Below are 26639 nucleotides of genomic sequence, written 5' to 3'. Positions count from 1 at the left end.
TAAGCATTTCTTAAACTGTCAGAAATTCAGAATGCAGGACAAGAACATTGCAAGCTGAGTTTCTAGCTAGTTTCAGGAAGTATAAGCACACCTGGTGAGTTAAACACGGGAGCTGAAGGGGCATTACATACAACTGTTTCAGCGAGCAATGTGTTATAGGGGTTGTTAGTGCCGTGTGGTCGAAGAAGAGGGTTTGTTAGTAGGTAATTGCCAGTCATTCCTAAAGCAAAGAAACAGAAAAAGAGACATCAGTTCTTTAATTTTATTCTGACAGTTTCTATACATTTTTTTATTCATCATGACTAATGTAGAACTTGTCAAATGTAATTGGACTGAAGATTTTGAGGGAGGAGAGAGAAAACTTTGTTAAATTTCATTAATTCACAGGTGCTGTCCAAATCCCTAAAGTAAACAGCTGCTGAGAATGACAGTTTCTGATTTATATAAAAACATTAAAGAAGAATAGCAATTAAATGCATAGGGATCCATGTACTACTTGAAGATGCTACCGCTCAATCAAAAACCTTTACTAGTGTGGTACAGAACTGCAAATCCAAAATGTTATTGATTTTGAGATGTTGGACAATCCCTTATGAAAATAATCTGGGTAATTACTAACCTGCTAAAAGCAGGGGAAAGGGAATACCTTTCTTCAAAGAAAGGCAAGGTAATGACACACTGCAACAAGTCTATCTTAGTATATGCTAAACCACACATGCTGAGGAGAAAGTTTTTCTTTGAGAAATAAGACCATTTGTGTGTTCTTTTGGGGCAGATTCATGATGCAACAGTATCTGCAAGGGTTTCAAAATAAACTATTAAGTATATAAATCTTCTTTAGCAATTACTTATCAAGATAAAATAAAACATGACATGATCAAATGGTCAGATATTTTAAACTAATGTTCAACTTTAATGCAACACCATTTACACCATGTTTCAAGTAATTTATTAGACAAAAGTTTCAGCATAATTTGTTTAAAACTTAATATTTAATAACGTTAATTTGGCCGTGTAACTCCTAGTTTATAAATTAGTAGGAAAACTAGTCAGAATAACAATGAAAAATTATGCTAAACCTTTGATTGAAAACACAATTTTAAACATCTCATTAAGGTAAAATTCAACTTATGTTGTACTGAGTTGCACAACTGCATCACGACTAATGTTATCTGAATAAATCACATGTCCAAAGAGAGCTAAAAAACCATCTACATTTTCGTACTATATTTAAATTCATTAGATTCTCATTCAGGCAATAGCCAAAGATATTATATTTTAAATATTAATGCTGTTATCTTACTAGGGATATTTTATTCTAGGTAGCAGAAATTTCTGGAGCTCAGAGAATTTTTTAATTAACAGATTATGCTAATTTTATTTGACAGCGGTTTAATTTAGTTAACAATTAGATTGCTTTTTACCTTAACATGTGAAAGTTGCTATTTACACACAATAAGTACCCATTCCGATGTATTTCCATATTACAATACATCTTCTCCATTATGCTTTAGTTTTAGCATGAATTACTAACTTAGGATATGTTTACACAGCAAAGTTATTTCGAAATAACAGCCGTTACTTCAAAATAACTGCTAGAGTCTATACAAGGGAATCACTATTTTGAAATGATTTTGTAACAGCAGTTGGCTTATTTCAAAGTAGGTAAAACTCATTCCATAAGTAATAGCAACTATTTCGAAAGAGCTACTTCGAAACAGGGGCTGTGCAGACAGGATATAGTCTATTTCAAAATAAGCCATAATGCGCCCAATGGCTCTATTTTGAAATAGGCCCTATTGGGTGTAGATGTTTTATTTTGAAATAGCTGAGTGTTATTTTGAAATGCATTTAGTGTGTAGTTGTGCTATTTTGGCACTCCGCCCCAGAAATGATGCTGACCCTTGATCTAGAAGAACCCAAATTACTGCACAACTTCTCTGTATTTTCTGCCAATTTTATCTTAAACTTATATTTTAAAAAAAACCACAGTACTTGTTAATGAGTAAATCAGCTTGTTTAATTTTGTGTCATTCTAATGGTGATATTCTAATGAAAAAACACTTTTCTGAACTTGGTAGGGTTGTTAGGTCTCAATTCCCCCTTTCTCTGGCCTTGAATTAGGGCCATGGCACAGGCAGAGCAAATGATGCGCTCCAGTGCCAGGTAAAGTCCCAAGCTGGCTTTTGCTGGTCTATGCAGGGCATACCTCTTCCCAGCAGCAGCAAACTCTTCCTCTACTGCCTTTCCTCTTTTTTGAGTGGACACTGGCTGTGTTTGGGACCTTCACAAATGTTGCATACAGATGTATGGAGTAGAGATGCTGGATAATCTTCAATTTGAGTTAAACAATTTAATAAAGTTATGGCCCTCAGAAGTCTGCAAATCATGTTTAGGCATCTGTGTGTGCTGGGGGTGGGGGTCACCACACATGGCAGATACAACACTGTCACAGAAAGGATAAAAAGTGTACTGAAAAAAAATCTTTACAGATGTCTTTTGCATAGAAACGGTGTCAATCTGATTTCACTGGGAACATTTCTGAGTCTAAAAATCATAGTTTCAAATATGCATTCAAATATTATTGCACTTGTTTGTCTATGTCAGATTTTTAACCTATAAAGGTTAGTAAAGTTTTAAAATTGTTCTTGCTTTTAAGCTGAATTATTGATGAAACTCATTAAAGTACACTTCCCATGAATAGAGAGGCAACTTCTACAGAGAATGGGCACGTTGAGTGAACAAGATTTTAAAATGTGCTCATGGAAAATTGTAATTTTTAATAGAACGTTTGTTCACAAGTTTTTTTCCCCTAACACAAATTCATTTCCATTCTTATCTGTCAAATACTATTAAATCTAAGTAATCTAAAATTGAAATGTTCCCAGTGACTGACCTTGATTAAGTGTTGAAGTGCTGTTGATGTCACCTGAGATAAAGGAAGATTCAGATTGTTTTCTCACAGTGTCGTTCCACATCCTTCTTATTCGACTCTGTTAATGTAAAGCAGTGAGACACAAACATTGTATTTTAGGTCACAAATAGATTTTCCCTCTTTCATCTGTCATCATGTAAATCACCTACATTGCCTTTCACTCTAAACTAAACAATGTCTTTAGCCCAGAGTAAATCTATGGCTCCTTTGTTATGAAAAGTCTGGGCTACTAAGTTCCAATTAGATAAAACATGATGGTATCCTTGCCAGTTCCATTAAAAAGAATATGTTTGCTTAAGAACGAACTGAAAAGAAATGTTTAAAGAGAAATCAATTCCACAATACAAAAATATGTATCTGCCACCTAGATCATTATAATGAGAAGACAGTTAATGCATATGAATGGCATCTCTCAGCAGGCTTTTGTAAATAAGGTTAATTAGAGGATGCTGTCAAAGACTTTGTTACCTGAGTGCCAGAGGAATAGCGAGCACTAGTTCTTGTTGTCGATGCCTTCACTGAACTGTGGGGGCTCTCAGTTGGTAGCCCACCACAGCAGTAGGAATGTCGGAAGCACTTGCCATATTCCTTACGTACCTGTGTAGATGAACAATGGGGACATTAAAAAAACAAAACAAAACATGTGAACAATAGATGTCTCTTGAGCAGTGTTCCTTGTAAACTGTGTGCTTGGGCAACAACCCAGAAGAGTGTCAGGTGCCTCCTAGCTGATTAGCAGAGTGCTCACAACTGCCAGCATGTTCTACTGGTGGTTCACATCTGCACATGCTTTGGTGCATATAAAATTTATTCTGTCCACGGACTGAAAAAATTAGAGACCATTGCTCTTCACATAAGGATGTGACCAATCATCATCTATTAATGAATTTTAATCTAATTCCTTTATGGGAGAGACACAAATTCAAATTATATATATTAAAATAAATAAATGGTCTCCTATCATAGGTCAATATGTGAAAGCCAGGTTACTGCACATCATTGTTTTTGCATGGTTCTGTAATTTTTTTTAATGACTCCTGTTCAGGAATAAATAAAAAAGTGTCTACGGTAAACTGGCACTTTTCCATCCTTGGGTTTTCCAGTCTTTTTGGTGCAAAAACAATGAGTCATAGTAATTGCTCATTACTTTCATAGGTATTACCCATAAAATTTACCTTTCCAATCGAAACGTAACTACTTGTTAATAGATCTACAGCTGCTTCCATTGCGAATGCAAGCCACGTGAGTGAAGGCTTTGCCATAATGTCTCAGTGCCCAGTTCTGGGTTGCACAACTCAGGCCACGGGGTAAGTCAATAGAACTATTGTCAAGACACAAGAATTTCAATCTCTGTAGCTATACATGTTTGCTGGCTCCAGAAAGTTCAACTCAAACATCAGTTGTTTTAAATGAGACTTTTGTCTGACTAAAGATTAAGAAAAGCTACGTAATGAGATCAGAATTTGGCCTATGATTAGTTCCCTCTGTTTCTAAATAAAAGTCTTGATGGTGCAGCTTTATAATTAGATGTATTGATGTTTATTTATATTAATGTCATCAGGACTATTTTTCAGAGCAGCTCTTGCCCTCAGATGTGTTCACTAACAACTATTTTTTATAACATGCACAAATCCTGGCAGCCATGAATGGATCAGTAAAAGACCTTATGAAAATAGTATTCACCAGGTCTTTCCCAGCTCCTAACACTACTAACTTCCCAAGTTTCTTTTGAAAATGGGACTTGAGCTCCTCCGTCACCTAGACACTTCTGAAAAGTGAATATTTTGTGCAAAATGTTAAAATTTTCATAGCACATAATCCAGGTTTTGCTTTCATAATCCCAAGTCTTTTATTCAAAAAGTACATACTTTTACCATGATACTTTTCCAAAAGCATAAGCAGGATGCAAATTTGACTATTCACATTAAAAATTAGTTTTGCAGTCAAATCTTGCATTTTATGCAGATACCAAATGACATATTTTGTAAAGGAAAGTTATACTGTATGTATTTTAAATGAACATATCTACTACTTAGAATATATTTCCAGATACATAATTAGAATAGGGTAAAAGTTCATGAAAATGTAAAGTTCTGTATCATTAGATGACATAACATCAAGGGAAAAATATATTTCTGGATGTTAGTGGATATTAAATGCTCTGAAACACTATATAACATGAACAATAGCAATCAAAGCTGTATTTTACCCAAATACCATCCTCCAGGGCCGGTTTTGCCTAATGCCTATATTGCTGTGAATGTACATTATCTGTCAGTACTGCACATTCCACTGTCATTATTTCTAAATTATAGCCTGTTTGAAACTGATGGAAGTAACAGCACTATCATCTTGTCAGGACTGGAAACATAATAGTTTTCTCTTCCACAATTCTGTATCTCTGTTCAATTTAGTGACCAACTGGTAATAACAGAATAAAAGGACTACATTAGCTATGCAGACAGGGACAGGATAATGATATCCAGTGAAAGGCACTGAAACTTTTAAACCTTAAATGCAGCCTGAGTATAAATCTTCTTGATCCAGGTTAAGGTTTTTCATACTTGACTGGTACTTTAACATTGCTTGACTCCACTTAATACAGAAAAGATGCATGACAGTAGGAAATAAAACAGCTATGGGTCTTGGATTTTCAAATCTTATACAAGTGATAAAAGGGCAACATTTTAATATACCCTAAGCTAAAAATTTCCTGTATCTTTACTACATTTACATTTTCACCCTTTTCCATGTTCAACCCCATCTCTGAGTATGGCTTTCCCTATCTGAAAGTGTAAGGAGTGCTGTTGCCAGTTTGACAAAAAAAAATCTCTCATTATTCTGGCATTCTCCCTAAAACATACTGCAACAGATTGCATGGAAGAAGTTCTATACACCAAATTGAGAAACAAAGTTAAGTGGTGAACACACACAATTTAAATCACAAGAATGATACTTTGCACTCGCATAGCGCCCATACACACAAGGATCTCAAACCACTTTACAAGCATTGAGTTAATTAGGTCCCCTGTGAGATACATATAACAAGAACTAATGATCACAAGTTCCAATATGTAAATCAGTTAAAATATCTAGTGGCTAAATACCTATTGCAAAATTGCTAAGATTAATTCAATATGGTTATTTTTAAAAGAAGATAATGACTATAATTTTTCATTTTTCTTACTCCCCTCTCCCTATTACCACTTCCTTTTTACTTTCATTTGTTCTATGACTCTGATGCAGATTGTAAGCTCTTTGGTACAGTTGTCATTTTTTGCTAGAGTAACAAATATACAATAAACACACACAGTAGGGACCTCAGGATGTTATTGAAAGGATATTCAGCTTTAAATCTGGAGGCTGACAAATGGACTCTTGCCCAAGATCAGGAGTTTACAAGAATTTACAAGCGAGTCTGCTCCACAATCTTTGGGGCAGTCAACATTTTTTAAAATACAAACATTTTCAACTTTGGAGAACTTTCTTCCACGTCACATACCATCTACTATGAATGATCACGTTAATCTACCACCTCTTGGTATTTAGCATTAAATTTTGGGATCTCAGTTGGTTTAGAAATGAACAGTTATCCACACTGCAACCCTCACGCATCACCACTGGTACTACTTAGTACTCCTCAAGAGAGAAGGCCAGGATGTATCACTGTTTGCACTGTTCCCTCAACCCCAGAAGTGATCTCCTCTGGGTTGAGACACACAGAAGCTGAACATGAGGCTGTGTGTGCAGCCAAGGTAGACATACCCACATTTGCTTTAATTTAGCCGGCAAGGACAGAATTAGTAGTGAGGAAGTGGTGGCACAGGACTCAGCAAGGAGTAGCTGTCCCAGTCCAGGCCTGCTAGAGACTCTGGATATGTGCTCAGTTTGCTGGCCACACCAAAGTCTGTGTCATTGACTCCTCAGTGTCACTTATCCACATTAGCTAGGCTAAACTAGTATGGATGTGCCTATCTGCATTGCATCCCCAGCTTTATTTGCAGGAAGCCACACCCACTGACACTGTAAAGGACTAGAAGGTTGAACTGCCACTGTTTGATGCTTTAACTGTTCTGAGAATAAATAAGGGCCATGAGTCTCCAAGGCTGTAATCGCAAAATGTTTATAAATGTAAAGCATATACATACTGCCACAAGAGACACCTATAGTAACTTTCATCCAAGATTCTCAGACCACTTTAAGAAATATTAACTAAACCTTGCAACATTTCTGCAGTGTAATATTAATACCCGTTGTACAGCTGTCTGAGTCATAGAGTAGTTAAATGATGCCAAAGGACAAATAGCAAGACACCTCCTACAAAGAGGACCGATGGTTTCTGTGTTCCAGTCCTCTACCATTGAACTCACCATTAGAAGACAGAGCTTTCCTTCAAATTACATTCTATTTCCCCTTTTTCTTCATTACTATTTCTTTTTTAAAAAATATCAGGCTACTGATGAGGTATAAACCATGTGTGCTTATTTTCAGTAACTTACTTTCTTTTGAAGGGCACAATGAAAGATGAAAATAAACATTCCCTGGAAAGCATTAAACACTGTGAAGAGATATGTCATCACAACAGTCTCCTCATTGATAAACAGCAGACCAAATGACCATGTTAGGCCAAGAAGACATAGGAGAGCAAATGCACCCAAGACCCAGGACCTGTAAAAGAAAATTAATTTTAGTAACACTGTTGATAAAAATGCATAGTGCCAACTTCAATATTAACATTTCAGTTGCTGCAGGTGACTTTTACTAGGTTCACATTCAAATGCAAAAAATCCTTGACTTTAACCTTTCATCTATTAAAAACAGAACAATTCCATTTGGTACTTTCAGTCTCCAGTAGAAACAGCAACAGTAGATATGACCTTTTTCTTATTCAAGAATTGCACAAGGTGTCAAAACTATTTTAAAATACAAAGGTGTAGCACAAGCCCCAGCTATCCCATTGCTTTAGCTGTATTTTTATATAGTAGACAGACAAGTCTAGTTTAACCACTAACTGAGTCCTATATTTTGAACAGTGGTGCTTCCACGTATCACCAAATAATGGAACAAATACACAGAAGTTAAACAGCAGAGTAAAAACTTAGAACCTAAAAGCTTTAACGTTCTTATGAATTCAGCTAAACTAGACCTAGGTGAGCTAACTTCCACATGAAGGAACCTTCCTGAAATGTGACAAAAATATGGATACATCCACAAAATAAAGTCTTTGAGAGAGATTCCAACATGACTAGTTTAAGGAAAAAGAAATTGTAGAGAACAGCACAGAATGAAGGGGAAAGGGATTTTAGTTGGTGCATTCCACATCTAACTAATGATCTTACTTGATAAATGGTTTATTATCTTCATAGCTAGAAAGCATTATAAGCAGAAAAGAGAAACAAAATTATTAGACAGAATTGTAGCAGAAATTAGTATGAAAGCATTTTTGTATTTTATATACAAATTAGTCAAAATTAGGAAATTCAAAGTGCAGAGGCAAGCAGTATAAAATCATAAAGGCATATAAAAGTTAAAACTACTTTAGCAAATTAGATATTTCCAAACTAGTTAATTAAAATTAAAGGTGCTCCACAATATTGACGGAGTTTGTAAAATTAAAAATAACATGCTAGGAATTTGGTAATGTAGGGTTCTATCTTACCCAGGTAAGTCCGTATTATAGTAGCCATCACAAACACGGTAATTACTGGTGTGGATGAGAAGACAGAAAGAGGAAAAGGAAGAAAAGAGAGAGATGCTAAAGATTAGCGCTCTCTCTCATCATGCAACATGCAATGAAGCTGATACTGACCTATCTATAGCATCTTCTTTGCAGTGTTAACCTTAATATAAACCTGTCTTTGCCATTTTCAGTATTAAAATAAATTCATAGGGCCTTTTCACAAGCAACCCTTATTGTTCTAAGTTATACCATCCCAGAGCAACAGCCTTCAGTTTGGGGGGAAAAAAATTAAACACTAAATAGAATACTCTAGAAGACTGTCAAACAAAGCAACAACTGTAAGATTCTTTTATTACATAACACTTCCATTACTCTCCAAAAGGGATACTGAAATATAGCACACAGATAAATCAAACGTATTCAAATTGCATGAAAACAACAGATAATCTTCAAGTTAACAATAGTAATGGAATAACTTCTCTTGGAAAGACTGAGTAACAAATGAAAACGTCTCAGAACCCCTAAAATAAAGCTATTTAACAAAACAAACTTAACATTATCATATTAACCATGGAAACAAGGAACATCATTTTGAACTAATACTCAATGCAAATGAAATTACCACATTCTTCCATGAAGATACTGAAATAATTTCTTGGCACTAATTCCAGGCTGAATTTACCTAATTTTGACCAATGTCTGTGGCATTATGGTAATAATTTAACAAAAGCAGGATTGGTACTGTTCCTTTCCAACAGACCATTTTAGTTGCTGGGAGACAGAGCCATGTGTTCCTAATGGAGAGGAGCTTTCAATCAGTTCAGTAATCAGAAAATAATCACAGTTCTCATACTTGAACACAAAGCACTTACTTAATGTTTTCCAACCTGCTAGAATCTGGTTTCAGAGTGTTTGAGTGCTTCACCATTTTGCACAATGTGATCACCAGGAAGATAATATTCAGCTGTCAAAACAGATAAGAAAGAAATTAAACAATTTTAAGTAACAGGTTGAGTAATGAGGATGTTATTGACAGGGGGAAAAAAAAACACCTATGACAGTTTGACTGTTTCACCCCTACAATGGTGATTCAAATACGGACAAGGGGAAACATTTTCAAAGTCGCAATTTTACCCAGAATCTAGCCTCACCACAAGTCACTAGCTTCTCAGACAACCTGCATTACCTTATTTAACGTGTTGGTCTGAATTTGACATTTTTAGTTGAAGGTTGCCCCACTAAACATCACTATTTAAAAGCACACTAAGTCAAAAACACCCACAACCCTCCCTATTCTTACTCCACTCATCCCACCACAACCACACACATTTTGTTCTTCATTTTTATCCCTGCTGCCACCACTCTTCCTCCTACTTGCCATCATTCCATCCTTCCTTTCTTCCTCTCACTAGTTCCTCTTCCATCCCTTCTACACCTGCCCTTCTTCACTCCTCCTGACCCCGAGCTCTCGTCTTGGTTGGAAAAACAATTTTTAAAAATTGCTTCACTGTAACAAATGAAAAATCTAGCAGACACAGAAAGAACACAATTTAAATCATTGTGTAGCACATCCTCCTTTCTCCATCCATTTTATTGGCAGAATATCGTTTAATTTAGATTACAAGCTGGCTGTGCTGATGTCTGAAGTGTCGTGCATGCCAGGGTGGAAGATAATGAAAGTAGCCAAGTACAGTAGACCCTTGATTTACATGAGGGTTCTGTTCCCACGCACTCTCGCTTAACCCAAATTTTGCATACGTTGGGGGTGGCTTTTTCCCTGGTGGAAAACACGTTCTGCAGCAGGAGCACCTGGAGCTCCTTTTACAAGGTAAATCCTGGGCTGGGAGCAGAGGGGTTAAGCCTAGGGTGGGTTTGGGCTGCAGGTGGGTGTGGAGTGGAATGGAGCTGGACATGCTGGGAGGAGAGGTGGGGGTTGAGCTAGAGCCATGTGCCTGGGGTGGTGAGAGCCAGAGCCCTGCTCGGGTGGTGAGCCAGACGATGGGGGGTTTGAACCAGGGCCACACGCGGGTGTTTGAACTGGAGCCATGCATGAAGTGTTTGAACTGTGGCTGGGAGACAGAACCAGGGCTGCGCACAGGGATTTGAACTGGGGCTGCATGGAGATGGTGAGCTGATGGGGGGGGTTTGAACCAGGGAGCAGGGGCTGAGCAGGGTTGTGGGGTGCGGAGCCAGGGCTGTGGTGGGGGGAGGGTTGAAGAGCAGGATTTCAAAGTTCCACCTAACTCACGTTAATGACAGTTACGCATAATTCAAAATTATGTGGTGAGGGTTTACTGTACAAAAAAGTATGAAATTTATCAAAGCACTTATTACATTTTCCATGGAAGCCCATGTGAAATGAAACAGTGATCTCAAGCCAGTTTTTTAGGCCACTTGACAAAAATAGCCATCTGGAGTGACACTTAACTGTTGTTAGAGCCTCTGAACAGAAGCAGTTGATGAAATGGGCATAAACCAGGAGTCAGAGTCAGAGATTTCAGTGTGTTTTTGTGATCTGCCTGAGACACACTGCATTAGGTTATTGTGGTCATTTCTGGATGTTCCGTTCCTGGGACAAATTTTGCATTGTGCTGCACAAATGTAACGGAGGTATATTCTGAAGAACTCCAGTGACTATAAGGTAAGGAACATGTTGACTCTTCCATCTGAGCAGAGGGCCTGCTGGGTGTGTGACTGGAGCTCCAAGTTGCCACCCTACAGATCTCATGAGATTGGGATTCCCTGGAGGAAGGCCAACAAGGGCAGCCTGAGCTCTAGTAAAATGAGCCAAGGCATACAGGGCAGGAAGGTCTTCTGCAAGCTGGTAGCAGAGGCTCTAGCTGGAGATCCATTTTAAATGTGCCTGAGAAGATACTGTCTTTCCTTTCAGTGTCTCAGCAAAGATGACTATTAATCTTGCAGATCTTCTAAATGGCTGTATCCTGCATAGACAAAAAAATCCAAGGACTGCATGGGTCTAGGCCACGTCTACACAGGCAGTGTCTGTCAACAAAATTGGGCTTTTGTCGACAAAAACTTGCTGAGCATCTACACCAGGCGTGTCCAACCCGCGGGCCGCATGCAGCCCTGGACAGCTAGTAATGCGGCCCCACAAGATCATAAACTTTTAACATTATTATGTGATTTATATACATTAACCATATTATATATTTTATATGCGGCCCAAGACAATTCCTCTTCACTCAGTGCAGCCCAGGCAAGCCAAAAGGTTGGACACCCATGATCTACACAGTTCAAAGCGCTCTGTATAGAGTTTGTCAACAAAACTCAGCTGTTCAGTCAGTAGCATTATCCCTGTTCCTGATCAGGTATAACGCCTTTGTTGACAGTGTTTTGTTGACACAGTCCCTGTGTAGACGTTTTTGTTGACAGAGAGGGCTTCCGGTTCCCTGGGCAGCCCTATTTGCAGAGCTTCTGGTCAGCTGTTCTGTCGATAGAGGGCAGGGCAGTCTGGCTGCCCTCTGTTGACAGAGTGGCTTGCTCTTTCAATCTGCTTTTGCGTGTGGATGTTATCTGTCAACAGAGGTACTACCGAGGTTTCTCTGTCGACAGAGGCTGTCCATGTAGACATGGCCCTAGGGAGTAGAGCTTTCTGTCCTCTGCAAGGCTTTGCTTAAAATACAGATGGACTGTCTGCTTCAAGTAAAAATCAGAAAGAACTTTGGAAATTAACCTGTGGTGCAGTCGTAAGAGATATTTTGTGCGTCTGATAAATCATATAAGATGGGGTCACCATACAGCCCCAAGTCCACACACTCTCCTGGCTGAAGTGATGGCCAGTAGGAAAACCACCTTCCTAACTAAGTGTATGAGGGAGCAGGAAACCAAGAGGTCAAATGGAAAAGTCAACAGCACCAGATTCACATCCCAAGCAGGCATGTGCTTTTATGCTGTCAGGAATGTTCTGGCCATGCTTTTTAAGAATTTTACTATTGTTGGATAGACTAAAACAAAGTAGTTCTCCACTCTTAGAAAGAGACAATAGGCATCAATGACTGCTAAATATATCTGCAGTGAACTGATGGATAGGACTGATGGCTTCAAGAAGAGGATAAGAGTCTAGGATAAGAGGAATCTTTGACTTCTCTGGAGACAACTGATACTTCTGAAACCACAAGAAGAATTGCTTCCATAGAATAACAGGACTAGAAGGGATCTCAGAGAGGTCATCTACTCCACTCCCCTGCACTTAGGCAGGACTAAAACCATTACCTAAATCATCCCTGACATGTAGTTTTCTAACCTGCTCATAAAAATCTCCAGTGATGGAAATTCCACAACCATGTGGCAGCATAAGACTTTCAAGGAGAGAGTTTCCAGAAACTGAGATTGGTGGATTGGGCCTCCTCTGAGTGGGATCTCTCTAAATCCATTCCCCACCCAAAATCCCACATTGCCAGATGCAAGGATACTGGATAGGGATGACTGCTCCTGATTCCATTCTGTAACAGTAGATTTGTAGACAGCAGTAAGTAAATGTAGTGGTGGGTGGACATCTGCAAAGCCATGATGCACCAGGACTGTCATGACCACCGTGGTATTATTAAAATCAGTATTGCCTTGTCCAACTTGATGTTCACTATATGTGAGGCAGGTGGGAGAAGACCAAGAAACCTGTCTCATATCTATTGACATCACCACTGAACTGGAAGCTGTGTCTGCTTTGTCCAATGACACTTGAAAGGATGACCCAGACATTAGCTTTCCAGAAGAGCCTGGAACTGGGACCTAACATTACTAAGGTAATTTACTGGTCAACTCTTGTTGTAGTTCATGAAGGTATATTTTGCTAGAAGCATCCAGTAGTTCTTAATATGGAAAAGTAGACCCAGTAAGAAAAAGTCTTTCTGGTGTCCTTGTCTGATAGAATGGTCCTGGATTGGTTAGCTCTTCTGCCCCATGTCAGCTTTGACAATCAGAGTGTTCTGGTTTCAGAACAAAAAGATATTTGCCTTCTTCGAGAGGGACAAAACGCTTACTTTCAGCTCTCTGAGGAGTAGAGAGACCAATGTTCCTTCTAATTTTCTGTGGAAAGTAGAGTTTTAATGATCCTTGACTAGGGCACACCAAGTTCTGACCATAAGAACACTGGAAGAAGTCATCCATATGTGATCTGAGGCATGCAATGTAGCTCTGCCTGGGCAGAGGCTGAGCACTTTTTTGCTTTCTTTGTACCCCTTTTGGGAATGGTTTTGGAAAACTGGAAGCCACCATTATTGTCAGAGCTGGCTTGCGCTTCTTGTGAATGTCAAGAGCACCCTCTGTGTGTGATGGAGTCTCTTGCAGTCCTGAGTGAAGAGAAGAAGCAGCTTTCTTCTTTGAGGACTTACGAGACACTTTGTTTGCCTTCTTATGGGGGTGTTTCTCCTTATCTTCCTCATGCTTCCACTTTGCAGAGTCCCTGAGCCTGCCAGGCTCCACTCAGTGAAGTGGAGAGCAGGAGCTTCCTTGATCTGACTGAAGTCTCACAGAATGCCTACAGACTGACTAGTCCAAGGGGGAAAGGAATGGCAGAGCTCAATGCAGCAGTAGAGGCAGTTCTCCTGCAGGCTGCTTACTGGTAAGACACACAAGTAGGTGAAATAAGGCCTGTGGCCTGAGACTTCCTGACTGTTGGGAAATATACAGGAGAATGCCCATTCACTAATTGTGACTAAAAACTATTCCCTAACTAAATACTAGGACAATTAAAAATGGTAAGCTGTACAGCTGTACTTGTTAGAAATTTAAGCAAGCTAGAAGGCTCTGAACACAAGAGGATCCCATCCAAGGCCATGACTAACAGAGGCAGTAGGTCCATGCCAGCCCTTAACACTTTGCTGAGAACCTGAGGTGAACGGCCAAGGCTCAGGCCAAGGAACACTACTATTGAAGACTGTCCCATTCTGACCTCCTACAGTGAATACCCAGAGGGACCAGGACTCGAGGAAGACTGGCAGGATTTCACCCAAAGAGTCTTTGCATATGAGGAGTCTAATTGACAGTTAGGCATCTAAAATGTGGGAAAATATGAGTCTGTGTTTATATAGTGAGATTCCAGACCCGTAATAACATCTCAGCAGTCAAGTCCATACCCCGGAACCCACACAAAGTTTCCGTAAGGCAACAAGGCTTCATTCAGGTTTTCCCTTTGGGGGTATCATTGCAAAAACAGGGGGCTAATGTTGCAAAACATCTCAACATTCATTAACATTTAGAAAACAAAACTGAAATGAGCCCAGAACTTTTCTAAGATGATACAGTTTTATCATAGCAGAAGAAAACAAACCTCAAAAATAAAAAGCATTAAAGTACTGCACTTTCAAGGCAAAGTAACTATGACAACCGACCATATGATACTTGTTCTCCAAATCTCTGTGAAAAATGATATAATTTGAAACATCAGCAAAAGAACATTAGTTCACCATCTGAGAAAGGATTAAAAAACATTGGCTTTGTATATGCACTCTGTAACTACCAGAAAATCGGTCTATCGGTGGAAAAACTAAGTGGCAGAGAGCTGATCTTGGGGAAAAACATCCACTTTTATGTCACCCACCTCCTATCATGAAAAAGGAGGTTCAGTTTTTTTAAATAATTTGCTGTTGTGGGTATATTTATTTTATTACATAGTACACCAAGAAGAAAGGGCTGGGGACATATTTACTTTTATAATAAATGACAAACTCCTTTTCCTACTGAGGGAGGTGGGTTTATATACATGTACCCATATGCACAAGAGATGAAACAAACCAGGTATTTATGCCTCCTTTCCACTAATTTATATCAGCTGTTATCTAGCTGATTCAATACATTCACAGTTGTTTTAGAAAGAGGGATCTTAATTTCTGAATTTCTTAATATCAATAGAAAACTTTTTAAAAACCATATTGCAAAGCATAAAATCCACGGAAGCCTATCAAATGGCAAGGTGAGTTTTGTATATGCACCTCTAAAAATGGGACTCTCTTGCACTAGAACAAGTCAACCAATGGACATGATGCTTTTTGCTTTCACAACGGTGTTACCTGCCAACAAATTTTTTACCTGGCTCAAGCAGCTCACACACTGACCTACATTCAGCTATTTATTCATTTAGAGTTATAAATCACTCCTTGATGTATATATATTCTCCTCTTCCACAACAGAAAAACCATGAGCATCCAAAGCTTTGAGTTAATAGTTTCATCTTTCAAAGTTTGAAATCCTCCCGTAAATAAAAATAAAGTTATCTGTTACTAAACTCCTGCTATTAGATTTTTTTTTTGAAAAATATTATCCTTCAATGAGCTCCAAGTAAAGTTGGTATAGTTGTTAACGTAAGCTAAAACAAACAGAAGTCTCTCTTGCACAGATTTCAAAGAACTCAAGTTACACAAGTAATATGTGATGATAGGCGCAAAGAATTTTGCTGAACAACAGTACAGGCCCTTAAGAGTTTAGCACAGCTTCACATTTAGTGAAAGTTCACTTGATGCCATCAAAACCATGGATCTTGTGATCAGTAGAGATGCTGAATTCACAAGGCTTCTTTAGTTTAGGCAAAGTTTTCTGAGATTTTGGGTTCTTCAGATCAGAATCCAAGTGTTGTTAACACTGATTTTGATGCAAATTTCAATTCTAAATCAAACCTGAAATGCTGCCTCCCTATCTTTTCTCCAGCCATATTACCTATACCTTTATAGGATGATTTTCAAAAACTCCCAGCTTTGGGTTAACTTCAGGAACGCAGGCAGCTTAGCACCTCTGAAAATCAGGCCAGTTCTTTTAAAGTCTCTATAGATTTAGGGGCCTAAGGGTATGTCTACACTACAGTTATTCCAGAATAGCTTTTTCCGGAGTTATTTTTTCAAAATATATTATTCCGCAATAACAGCTACACTACAGTGAATCCGCAAAATAAGCAACATTTATTCCAAAATAGTATGTCCACACACAATGGAGCCTATTTCAGATTCTAATCTGAAATACTATGTCTACATAGCAGCTTTATTCAAAACAACAACAAAATCTATTCCAGAAAACCTATTTTGAAATAGCTGCCATTCCTCACACAGGCTGTGTCTACACTAGCCCCCGCACCTTTCGAAAGGGGGATGCTAATGAGACACTTTGGCAGATGCTAATGAGGTGCTTCCATGAATATGCAGCAACTCATTAGCATAATGCTGGTCACAGCAATTCGAAAGTGCCACTTTCAAGTCGCGCGCTACTTTTGTAGATAGAGGCCTTTCAAAAGGACCCCCTGGACATTGAAAATCCCTTATTCCTAAAACCAAATAGGAATATGGAGATTTCAAAGACTAGGTGGTCCTTTTGAAAGGACCCTCGTCTACATGGGTGGTGCGTGATTCGAAAGCGGCACTTTGAATCGTCAGAGCTGGCATTATGCTAATAAGGTGCTGCATATTCATGGCAGTGCCTCATTAGTATTGCCAAGTATCTCATTAGCATCCCCTTTTGAAAGGTGGGGGCTAGTGTAGACATAGACACAATGAGGTTACCAAATTTGAAGTGAGGCATCCACTATTTGGAAATAATTTTGAAATAGAAGTTGCATTGTGTAGACACTTGCCAAGCTATTTCAAAATAGTGTCTGTTATTTCAAAATAACTTTGCTGTATTGCCACACACTAAGGCCATGTCTACACTTACTATAAACTTCAAAATGGCCACGCTAATGGCAAATCCAAGAATACTAATGAGGCACTGAAATGCATATTCAGCATCTCATTAGCACAGTGCTTGTCCATGGCTCGTTTACACAGCAGTCCTTTTCGAAAGGAACCCACCAACATCAGCTGATAGGAATAAGGGGATTTCGATATTGGCGGGGTCCTTTTGAAAAGGACCCCCATGTAGATGAGCGACAGGCGAGCAAACCACAGCACTTTCAAAGTGCCGTGGCCAGCAGCATGCTAATGAAGTGCACTGAACATGCATTTCAGCGCCTCATTAGTGTTTTTCGATTTGGCCATTAGCATGGCCATTTCAAAGCTTTTTTAAGTGTAGACATGGCCCAAGTAGGCAACAAGGTTTGAAAATTCTGTGTTTACATGGAAAATGAGAAAGTCCACAGATAATCTGAGGTAATGTGAAATCACTACTAGATGCTAAAAAGAAATGTTAGTAAATTAATCCATAATTGCCCACTACCATGTTTCTTGCACTCTTCTTCTGAAGAATCAGATACTGGACATTGAGAGTCACGGGATATGTGGCCTATGGGTCTGATCTAAGATCACAATTCCTGTCCTCCTACACGCATTTTATACAGCTGCAAATTAACTTATAAAACTTTTTTTAAACAAAACTCCACCACCTGTAAAGCCAGCCAAATATACAAATTTAGGAAGAAGAAAATTCCAAACATTTTTAAAAACTGTCTATAAAAATGTTGCCATTCTATGATCTAAATGCTGAGAATTCTACAGAGCAAACAGCAAGTTCAGTACCCTATAAAATTTGAGTATTCTCTCTCTCCACCAGCACACAGAAGTCTTATTTGTAGTGCTGCAAAACCAGAAGGCATTGATCTTAAAAAGATGCACTACTGAATAATGTCTGTCCTGCACATCAGACCAGGGTCATTTTAAGGGAAATATTTTTTGTCTCAAGTTTGTTGGCAGGGGAAACGCTGTTATATTGTGTACTCATAGAAACATTGTTTTGTAAATGAATGCTTACTGATGTTCCCATGAGGTTCAATATTGTATTTAGCATTGTTAGTGACTCCTCCTCAATTTTCTCATGAAATTCAGCATTGTTTTGTTACTGAAATCCTGTTCATGTTCTATACGACTGAATAACTCTACCTCCCTGTAACTTACATTATTGGTACTTTACCTCCTGATTAATAGGGAATTACCAGAGAGGAATGTTATATGAGCAACAGGAATTCAGTTTGAGCTGGAGGCGTGGATAAGGAATTATGAGAAACTCTCCCTTGGTTTGTTGGGTGGGGGGGTGAACAAAGGAGGAGAGAGGCATAAGTATTGCTCACTTCTTGTTGTAAGGTGTGCAGGCTTTGAGGAGAGATCCCCCTGCACCTTACTTGGCATGCCAAATAAAGATTCTTCTTCCACTCTCAGTGTGTTATGGGGCCAGCGTTGCACACCGGGCACAAACTGACACTGTGCCACCTTAAGAAGGAGGCAACAAGTTCATTTAAAAGAAAGATTGTTATCAGCTGCAGAGAACTTTGAAAGACTAGGCATCGTCCTATAGAAGATAGGTAAGTGGCAAAATGATGGTCAGGTATGTGACAAATAAAATTTATCACATGGCTTTCACTTTCAAATGTGCCATGTGTGTACGTATAAAAATACATATCTACAATACATTTTTACATGTGCACACGCACACACACACAATGTGTGTACCAAGCTATATGCATACACGCATACTAGTGTAATAACTTTTCAGTCTGAGTAGAATGACCGCACATTTTTCCTATAGTGCTTAAACAAAACATCTATGGAATCTTTGTTTAAATAACCTTTGCCGAGCTAATTTATTAGTTCCATCTGTGAGGATTATATCTCAGTAACCCTGGCTGGGCAAGAATCTAAGCAACTTCATCCATTTTAATGCTATGCATGAACAGAGGGCTATATAGAAGTCAAAATATTTGGGCTTTTCTGGCTACAGATGATGGGAGCACACTGTTTGTTTTACAGTCATCAACTGGCTCAACTGAATCATATCTGCCTGAGCTTAGCAGCTTAAAATTCATTCCACACAACATGCAGTGCTGACATGGATATGATAAGACAGAACAGAAATACCACTCTGAAGTAACCTAGCTGAACTGCACATGTTCTGACCCTTTTTGTCCTCCCTGGAGCTTTTGTTACCTGGCAAATGCAGCTCTAAAACTGCTCATGTAGCTCCAGATCTTCGCTCTTAGCCATGCAGAAGCCTATTTCTCTGTGGGACTGGCAGCCAAAGAGGTGTTCTCTGAAGGAGGTTTCTAAATGAGTGTGCAAGCTGAACTCTTACTGAACTGAATTAATTATTAAAGATGCAGATGGAACTGTCCAAATGATGAGAACAGCTCCTGATGTGTCATGATCCAAGCTTTCGTTAAACCATTTCAGGCATACTAATGGTTTCCCACCGCTCATTACTTACAAGCTCTTCTCTCATAGATATAATGACCCTGGTGCCCATAGGCATTACAGAGTCTGGAAATACTGAAGTTGAAAGTTTTCTGTCTTCCTCAGAAAGCAGCTTTCCCTCACAGATCCCCACATTGTCATGAATAGTTTTAATGCAATTGGAAAAATGGATTTAACCACAGAGAAAACCTTATAAATCAGAACATCAAACAATATTGTCTAAGAACATGCATATTATTTAATTAATAAACATCTGAACAGAGTGTGTAAACTTGCAACAGATATTCAAAAGCTTACTCATATTAAATTCTTTCATGCCATTGATAAAGAAAACTCTACAGACATGGCTCTTCTCTGGTTATGTTGCTTGCACATGAGATATTTTTAGCCATTACTTATCTGCCTCTCTTTCTCTTTCTATCTCAGTTGGACGATTAGAGGGCAAAGAAACTGCAGGAGAAGAATTACTCCCAGGAACTTTGCTGTGATTGCTACCTGCTGCTTCGTATTTGTGAAGTTGGGAATACTATTCCCAAAGGCCTTTAGCCACTCAGTCTAAGTCATTTACTGGAGGGTAATAATGCCACGGCTTGTAAATAATAGCAGAGTCTTACTGTACATGGTCAATATAATTTAAATATCCTTCATCTCTGTTCTCACACTGACCTGGTAATAAGGAAACACAAATGGCCTCAGAAAAGCCACCTTCTGGCCCCCCTGCAAGTGAAATGTTATATAAAATACAGAGGCATGACCTAGAAAACGCTTATAATACTACGTTAAACAAAAACAAATAAAACCCACTTACAACCAGAATCTAAAGCTCCGAATAGCTGAACTGTATGACATCAGACTTAGAACAGTTTTCTTTAAATGATCCCAGAGTCATATATAGAACTTCTCCTATTGGAAGAGACATTAAAAATGTCTGAAGTGCCTTTTAAATATATTTGAAGGCTTAGTTTTAAATCCAGTTCCAAAGTGGGTGAGATTTCCTTTACTTTAAACATATTTAAATAGACTAAAATTTGCACTACATTCCTAGCTGTCTAACCACATTCCACATGCCTCAAGGAAACTTATCCTCCTTTCTCTCTCTGTCTCTGTACATACATACATGAATTTTGACGTTTGAGGAAAGAAATTTTACATAGAAAACCCTTACAGCATTGTTACTGCATCTTCAAAATGAAGCATTTACTTGCACGTTGTGCACTTGTCCTTTCTGAAGTGTTCACAGTCAATTGGTTAACCCTTTTGTAACCAAGGTAGCCTTCTAACAGAGTAGAACTGTCCTAACTACATCTGGAGATACTGCAGCATGGTATCTTAAGACAGAACAAATCATATCATAAATCATATATCAATAGGCTTCCCAGAATTGAAACAAATTCTGATGTTTATTTTGAAGCATATTTCCTATTTTTACCTGTTAAATATTTACAGATGTGAGAAATTATGGAGGAGGTCATAAAATAAAATATTTAATCACAGTAGACATAGAAATTCAGGATGCTGAAGCTTTATAAATGTTAAAACCAGACTGTCAACATTACGTGTCAAGTATATGAAGTAATTATCTCCAAGTCAATTCAGTCCTCAAAGTGTTTAGTATTTTGACTATCTACAAATTTTGTTTATCATCAATAGAAATTTTTCAATTGTCTGTGTGTTCAGTGAAATTCACTTTTTACCAACACTGGATAAAAATCAAATCCTTACAACCCTACCTATCCAGGATGGGCTGGCATACCTTTTCACTGTAATTCATAGATTCAAAATGTGCCAATTTTCTCACATATTTTGGGGTAGTGCAAATTATAAGATACAAGAAATGTGCTTAAATAATGCAGTGTTTAGTGTATCAATAAAAGGCAAGAATTCAAAAATTAAGGCGGACAAACTATCCTTGAGGATGAAAGAATACATAAGTACAAAGCTTGAAAATAGCGAAGGTGTGTCAGCTCAACTTGTATTTCCTGGCTTTTGTCAGTTTTTGCTGTAACATGGGATTTGGGTTCCCAGAAATACTAATAAAACCCACTTTGCTGTTTTAAAATATCAAAATTGTGAAGTCTCTCATTTACCTACAGAATAAATGCAGCAGATCTTCTCGTATCTAAATATATATCCGTGTTCTAGTTATTCTGAAGACTGAAATGATTCTCTGACTGGATAATGAATAGATTAACCACTGGATTTTTAATCAGATACACAGTATTTCCATAACTGATTGGAATGACTCAGGTGGATTTTCTACTGGGTTCACAATATATTAGTTATATAAATCATACGTGCATTATGCACAGTACACATAACATATGCACATATGGGAAAAACACTGCATGCATACAAAATGATTGAACTATTTACCCAGAGGACTAGAACTTCTGTTTGAGTCATTTCAGTCTGCTGGATAAATATTCAGTTACAATTTGTGAACATTTGCAAACCTGACTCAGTATACAGTTGCTACCATAAAAGACCCTTTGCAAACCTGTATTTACTACTATACTGATCTGTCAAGTGACAACCATACCAATATGACCTACAATATTAAAATAACAGACAAAAAGAAGTGAAGCAGCACCAGCTGAATTTGGAGCATGATAATTTGGTCAAAACATATTTTTTAAATATTCCTCTCAATCCTTTGTTCCCCTTACAAATTTGCCTTAAGAATTTTCACACAAAACTCTGAGGGCAGGGTTTGTAATGACTGATAGTGCTCAACATTCACAACACTATTGCTCATGTACAAAGAACAGAAATGTGAAGGGGTCTTTGGAGGGGAGAGAGAAAAAGGAAAGCACTCTTACCAGAATAATGAAGGTAACAGGTCCAATGAAACTCCAGATAAAATAGTTATCTGTGTGGAGCCAGCAACTGTGAGGAAAAAGGCAATGAAAGTTAAATGACTATTTTGTCTCCTGAGTTGTAAAAACGGAAAGTGCAAAACCCATCTTAAATAATCCTTGAACAGGTGCTTCACGGTGAATACACGAGACACCACCAGTGAAGAGTATCATCTTAATCGCGTCCATTTCCCGCCCCCGCTGTTTTGTTTAGTTTTCTGTAACAAGGTTGTTCCTCACCTGCTCAGGAGTTCTCCTTACATACCAAAACTAACAGATTTGGTTCTTATTTAAAAAAAAAAAATTTTTATGATTCCCTCAGTTTTTGCTATGGACTGATGAAATTCAACATCAGTAAATGTTTTATTTTCATAGATTTTCCACGTAAGTTTGAAAATTTGCCTTAAACTTCAAAACATGAGCAAAGAGCTGATCCTTGAGGAATTAAAGATAGAAAATGTTCAGATGTCATATTTTTATGCAAAATAGTATGCTATAAATAAAATATCCCATTTGGGTGTTGAATAGTAGGAAAAACATATCTGATATTAAATTAAATGATGCATAAATTTATTGGCATGACTTCACCTTAGTAGTTCATTTTTCATATAACCCATCTCCCTGCCGAATCTCTTTTATTTGTCTTTCATCAGCAGCAAAATCAAGCAGCTTTCTAGAAGTCAACAATATCTTCCTATACTGTAACTAATTTAATCAAACAACAAAACAAAAACACCACTGGAAGGCAAATCTATGCCTCAAGCAATTCAAAACCTCAGAAACATTGAATGGCTGCCTTCTGTCACTTTCTATAAACATCTGTATTTTTATAAATAAAGGCAATGGGTAATTATAATCCTGCTCCACCCCTCTGATAAAGTACTATCAAAGTGAAACCTATAGCTTGGGATATTGCGATGTTACAATTCAGAATAAAAAGTTAGCCAGAGGGCCATCTGAACAAAGAGTTCTAATGAACCATTAGCTTAAAACAGGGTGGTTAAACCTGTCAGATACTAAGTTCGGAAGAATTTTTATTTAATATGCATTCGAGGCCAAAAATTTATTTACTTTTTCAATTTATTTCAGGTCAATCTTTTTGTGTTACGAGAAAGACCATAATTTAGAATCTGCCTCTCCAGAGGACAAATCCTCTGAACCTAGAAAATTACAAAAGACTTGATTGTAATTTGTGCATGGCATTGCCGTTCTCTTACCAATAAAGCTTTCAGATGCTATTTTAGTCTGTCAGGCACCCTATGACAGCTAACAGGCTTTAAAAAATTATACACTTGAAAAACACTTAGGTCACTTGCAATTACTTACGCTTTCTCTGTTCCATAGCTCTTATAGTCAATAGCTGCTGAGACACCAACTACTGTGGCAGGGAAGAGGTAGCCAGCAACATAGTAGTACTTCTTCCTAGAATATTCACTTTCAAATACTTCTACTAACATGAGATAGAGCTGTACTCCTTCTAGGCACATCCAGGCAAATGCTGCCAGGAAGAAAAAGTGTAAAAGGCCTGCAAATATTGGACATGCAATCTGCAAAGAAAAAGAAACATGAAAATACAGTCTGCCAAAATCTTCCTCTCTAATTCAATACACTGCACATGAAACAGTACACGATTCTGTTATGAAGGTAGCAACTAAATAGATTCCAACCAAAGGCCTGCCACAAATCCAGAGTAATTTTCACTAGCTAAAACCATAACCATAGATATTCAGAAATGTTATGAATATGCTCTGTCCACAGTAGCTAAATCTACTCAATTGCACTATGTGCATTAAGACACAAACAACTTATTAATATTCTTTACTAGAGCGGACTAAATGGCATTTAAAGCAACTCTTTAATTTTGGCACTGACATGTTAACATTGCTGCAAAACTAATATTGTAGATTTTGGTACATGAAGACCGATAAAGAAGAGTTGGTTCTAGACGTATTATTTATATCTTCTGTTTAAAATTCTTACACAGCCATCAGAATTTTCTACCTCCTTTAACATAAAATAACTGCTTTTGCTATTAAGTTCTGCTGTTGTATCAATAGCCAATATAGATTCATTCCTGTCTAGTTGACTTCTGAATGGAAGTCTACCAAATAATGAAATTCCAAGCCACACTCTGAGTTCTGAATGATGGGATGAATGTCATCCAACTTCAAAAAGTTGCATTACACACTCATAGGGTCTTTGGTGCAAAGACTTCATGTGTCTCTGGTACATTTAATTTTAGCAACACTTTGAGAAGTACCCTTTAAATCACCTATCTTTGTCAACACGTTTCTTAATGGAAAAATGCTACTTCCCTGTAACAGGAAAATAGAAGTTACAATGGTATTTTTGATGCCTGTAAATATTATTTGTGAACATGTCTGTCTTAATCTTTTCTAACACCCTTTATTCCAGTGTTGTTGTATCATTTACATACAGAACCTTGAAAGCTTGGCAGTGGTGTCATATTTAGATTCACTTCCATTTCAAACCGTCATTTGCAGGGAACGAAATCAATATGCACACAGACTTACTTTGTATTCTGTTTTATCGATGCCTATTAGGAAAATGAACTCTGCAATGAATAGGTTGACACAAAGATTCTTGTGAATAGTATTTCGATCACTTTGTAGGCCACGGAAGAAACAGAATGTGAAGATGCAGATGGCCAGGCAGACAAGGGAAATGACAATTCCCACCCACGTGATGACAGTAAGGAGTAGCTCATGTACTCCATCTTTGTACTGAAAATAATCAAGAATGGAGAAAATTAATATGGCCACTTACCAGGATGCACAGATCATTTTAACAGGTGGCAGCTAGAAAATTCCAAAGATATTTTATAGGTGACAGAAGACAAATGCTGTTTATCTTGTCAACCTGATGTCATCCGTATCAAGTGAACAAGGTTAGTGTGACTGCAAATAAGGAAGCTCTGAGACCACAGAGATGAAAATCTAAGCTAGAACACACAATATTTTTAGCTTTTTTTTTTTTTCATGCCCTGTAAACTTGAAGAAAATTCTGTGAAAAATGGGCCTGTACCATGAAAGTACTGATGTAAGCATGTTCAGCTACAGGGGAAAACAATTCTTTTAATGAAAGACAAAAATATGGTTCTTTCCTACAAACCTGCAACTCCAGATCCAAAAAGCCTGAGTGGACATACGTGCAAATTCATGAAGAAGAAATCAGAAAAACACAAACAAACCTCATTTGACCCTTCAACATACAACCCAAACTCAAACCTCATGTTCAGATAAAGACTGGTTCAGAAACCTGGCCAGTGAAAGTAAGGACAATTCTGTCGTCTCCAGGTTTGATTTATATTGGTTGCATAGCTTATCAATTCTCTGGCATCATTTGCTGCTGGGCTATGCTGCTGCTGCTACGTTTATATATCCAGGCACTCTTGGGCTTCCCTATTTAGCTGTTCTTCAAAGTACACAATGTCCACATGAATTCCCAGAGCCATTCAGTTGTCACATGCTCTGAAACGTTAGAGACCTAGTAAGCAACTGGGCATGCAGCTCGACAGCAAAGTTCTGTAATACAGGGAAGCGTGAAGAACCCATTCAAAGAGTCTGCTTCACCTCATCACTAGTATAGCACAGTGATCAGCAACCTTCAACATGTGGCCCATTGTGCCCCTATGGTCTGTACTGCTTCCCACAGCTCCCATGGGTCAGAATGGCAAACCACAGCCACAGGAAAATGCTGGGCAGTGGGAGCACGTGTGTGCATGCGCACACGTGCCTGCAGAAGGTCAACATAAACTAAACGTCTTGTGGCCTGCCAGCAGGCTTTCCTGATGGACTGTGTGCCAAATGCTGCCAATCACTAGTATAGCAGCTTGTGTTCAGGCCTCCAAGGAAGGGCATAGAATATGCCAACTTCACCCAATTCACATCCTACTCTATCTGGGAATATGTTATAACCTGGGGCTAGAAGTTGAATAGAAGGACCAGAAACATGTCCAGCTGTGGGAAAGCACACATTTGGTCAGAAAAATTCAACAAAAACAAGACTGTGACAAACATTTTTTAATC

The 26639-nt window shown here is 38.2% G+C and overlaps 1 protein-coding gene across 15 annotated transcripts in view; it reads right to left on the bottom strand.

Annotated features, from left to right (window-relative positions):
• Positions 1-26639, bottom strand: part of ADGRL2 (adhesion G protein-coupled receptor L2) — a 530684-nt gene that overhangs the window by 5617 nt on the left and 498428 nt on the right. For 12 of the 15 annotated variants that reach the window (XM_075002830.1, XM_075002833.1, XM_075002832.1 and 9 more), the window contains 7 exons: positions 25125-25334; positions 23917-24137; positions 22555-22621; positions 9488-9579; positions 7435-7603; positions 3404-3532; positions 2897-2993 (listed from right to left, as the gene is read on the bottom strand). In XM_075002830.1, coding sequence (XP_074858931.1) covers positions 2897-2993; positions 3404-3532; positions 7435-7603; positions 9488-9579; positions 22555-22621; positions 23917-24137; positions 25125-25334 — 985 coding nt within the window. Of the gene's footprint in view, positions 1-91; positions 221-2896; positions 2994-3403; positions 3533-7434; positions 7604-9487; positions 9580-22554; positions 22622-23916; positions 24138-25124; positions 25335-26639 lie in introns of all 15 variants that reach the window. The other 3 variants (XM_075002843.1, XM_075002837.1, XM_075002845.1) reach the window with 2 other exon arrangements.

Source organism: Carettochelys insculpta, chromosome 9 (assembly GCF_033958435.1).
Source record: "Carettochelys insculpta isolate YL-2023 chromosome 9, ASM3395843v1, whole genome shotgun sequence".
NCBI lineage: Eukaryota > Metazoa > Chordata > Testudines > Carettochelyidae > Carettochelys > Carettochelys insculpta.
Note: the sequence above shows the minus strand (reverse complement) of the source record. Positions and strands in the feature narration are given on the sequence as shown.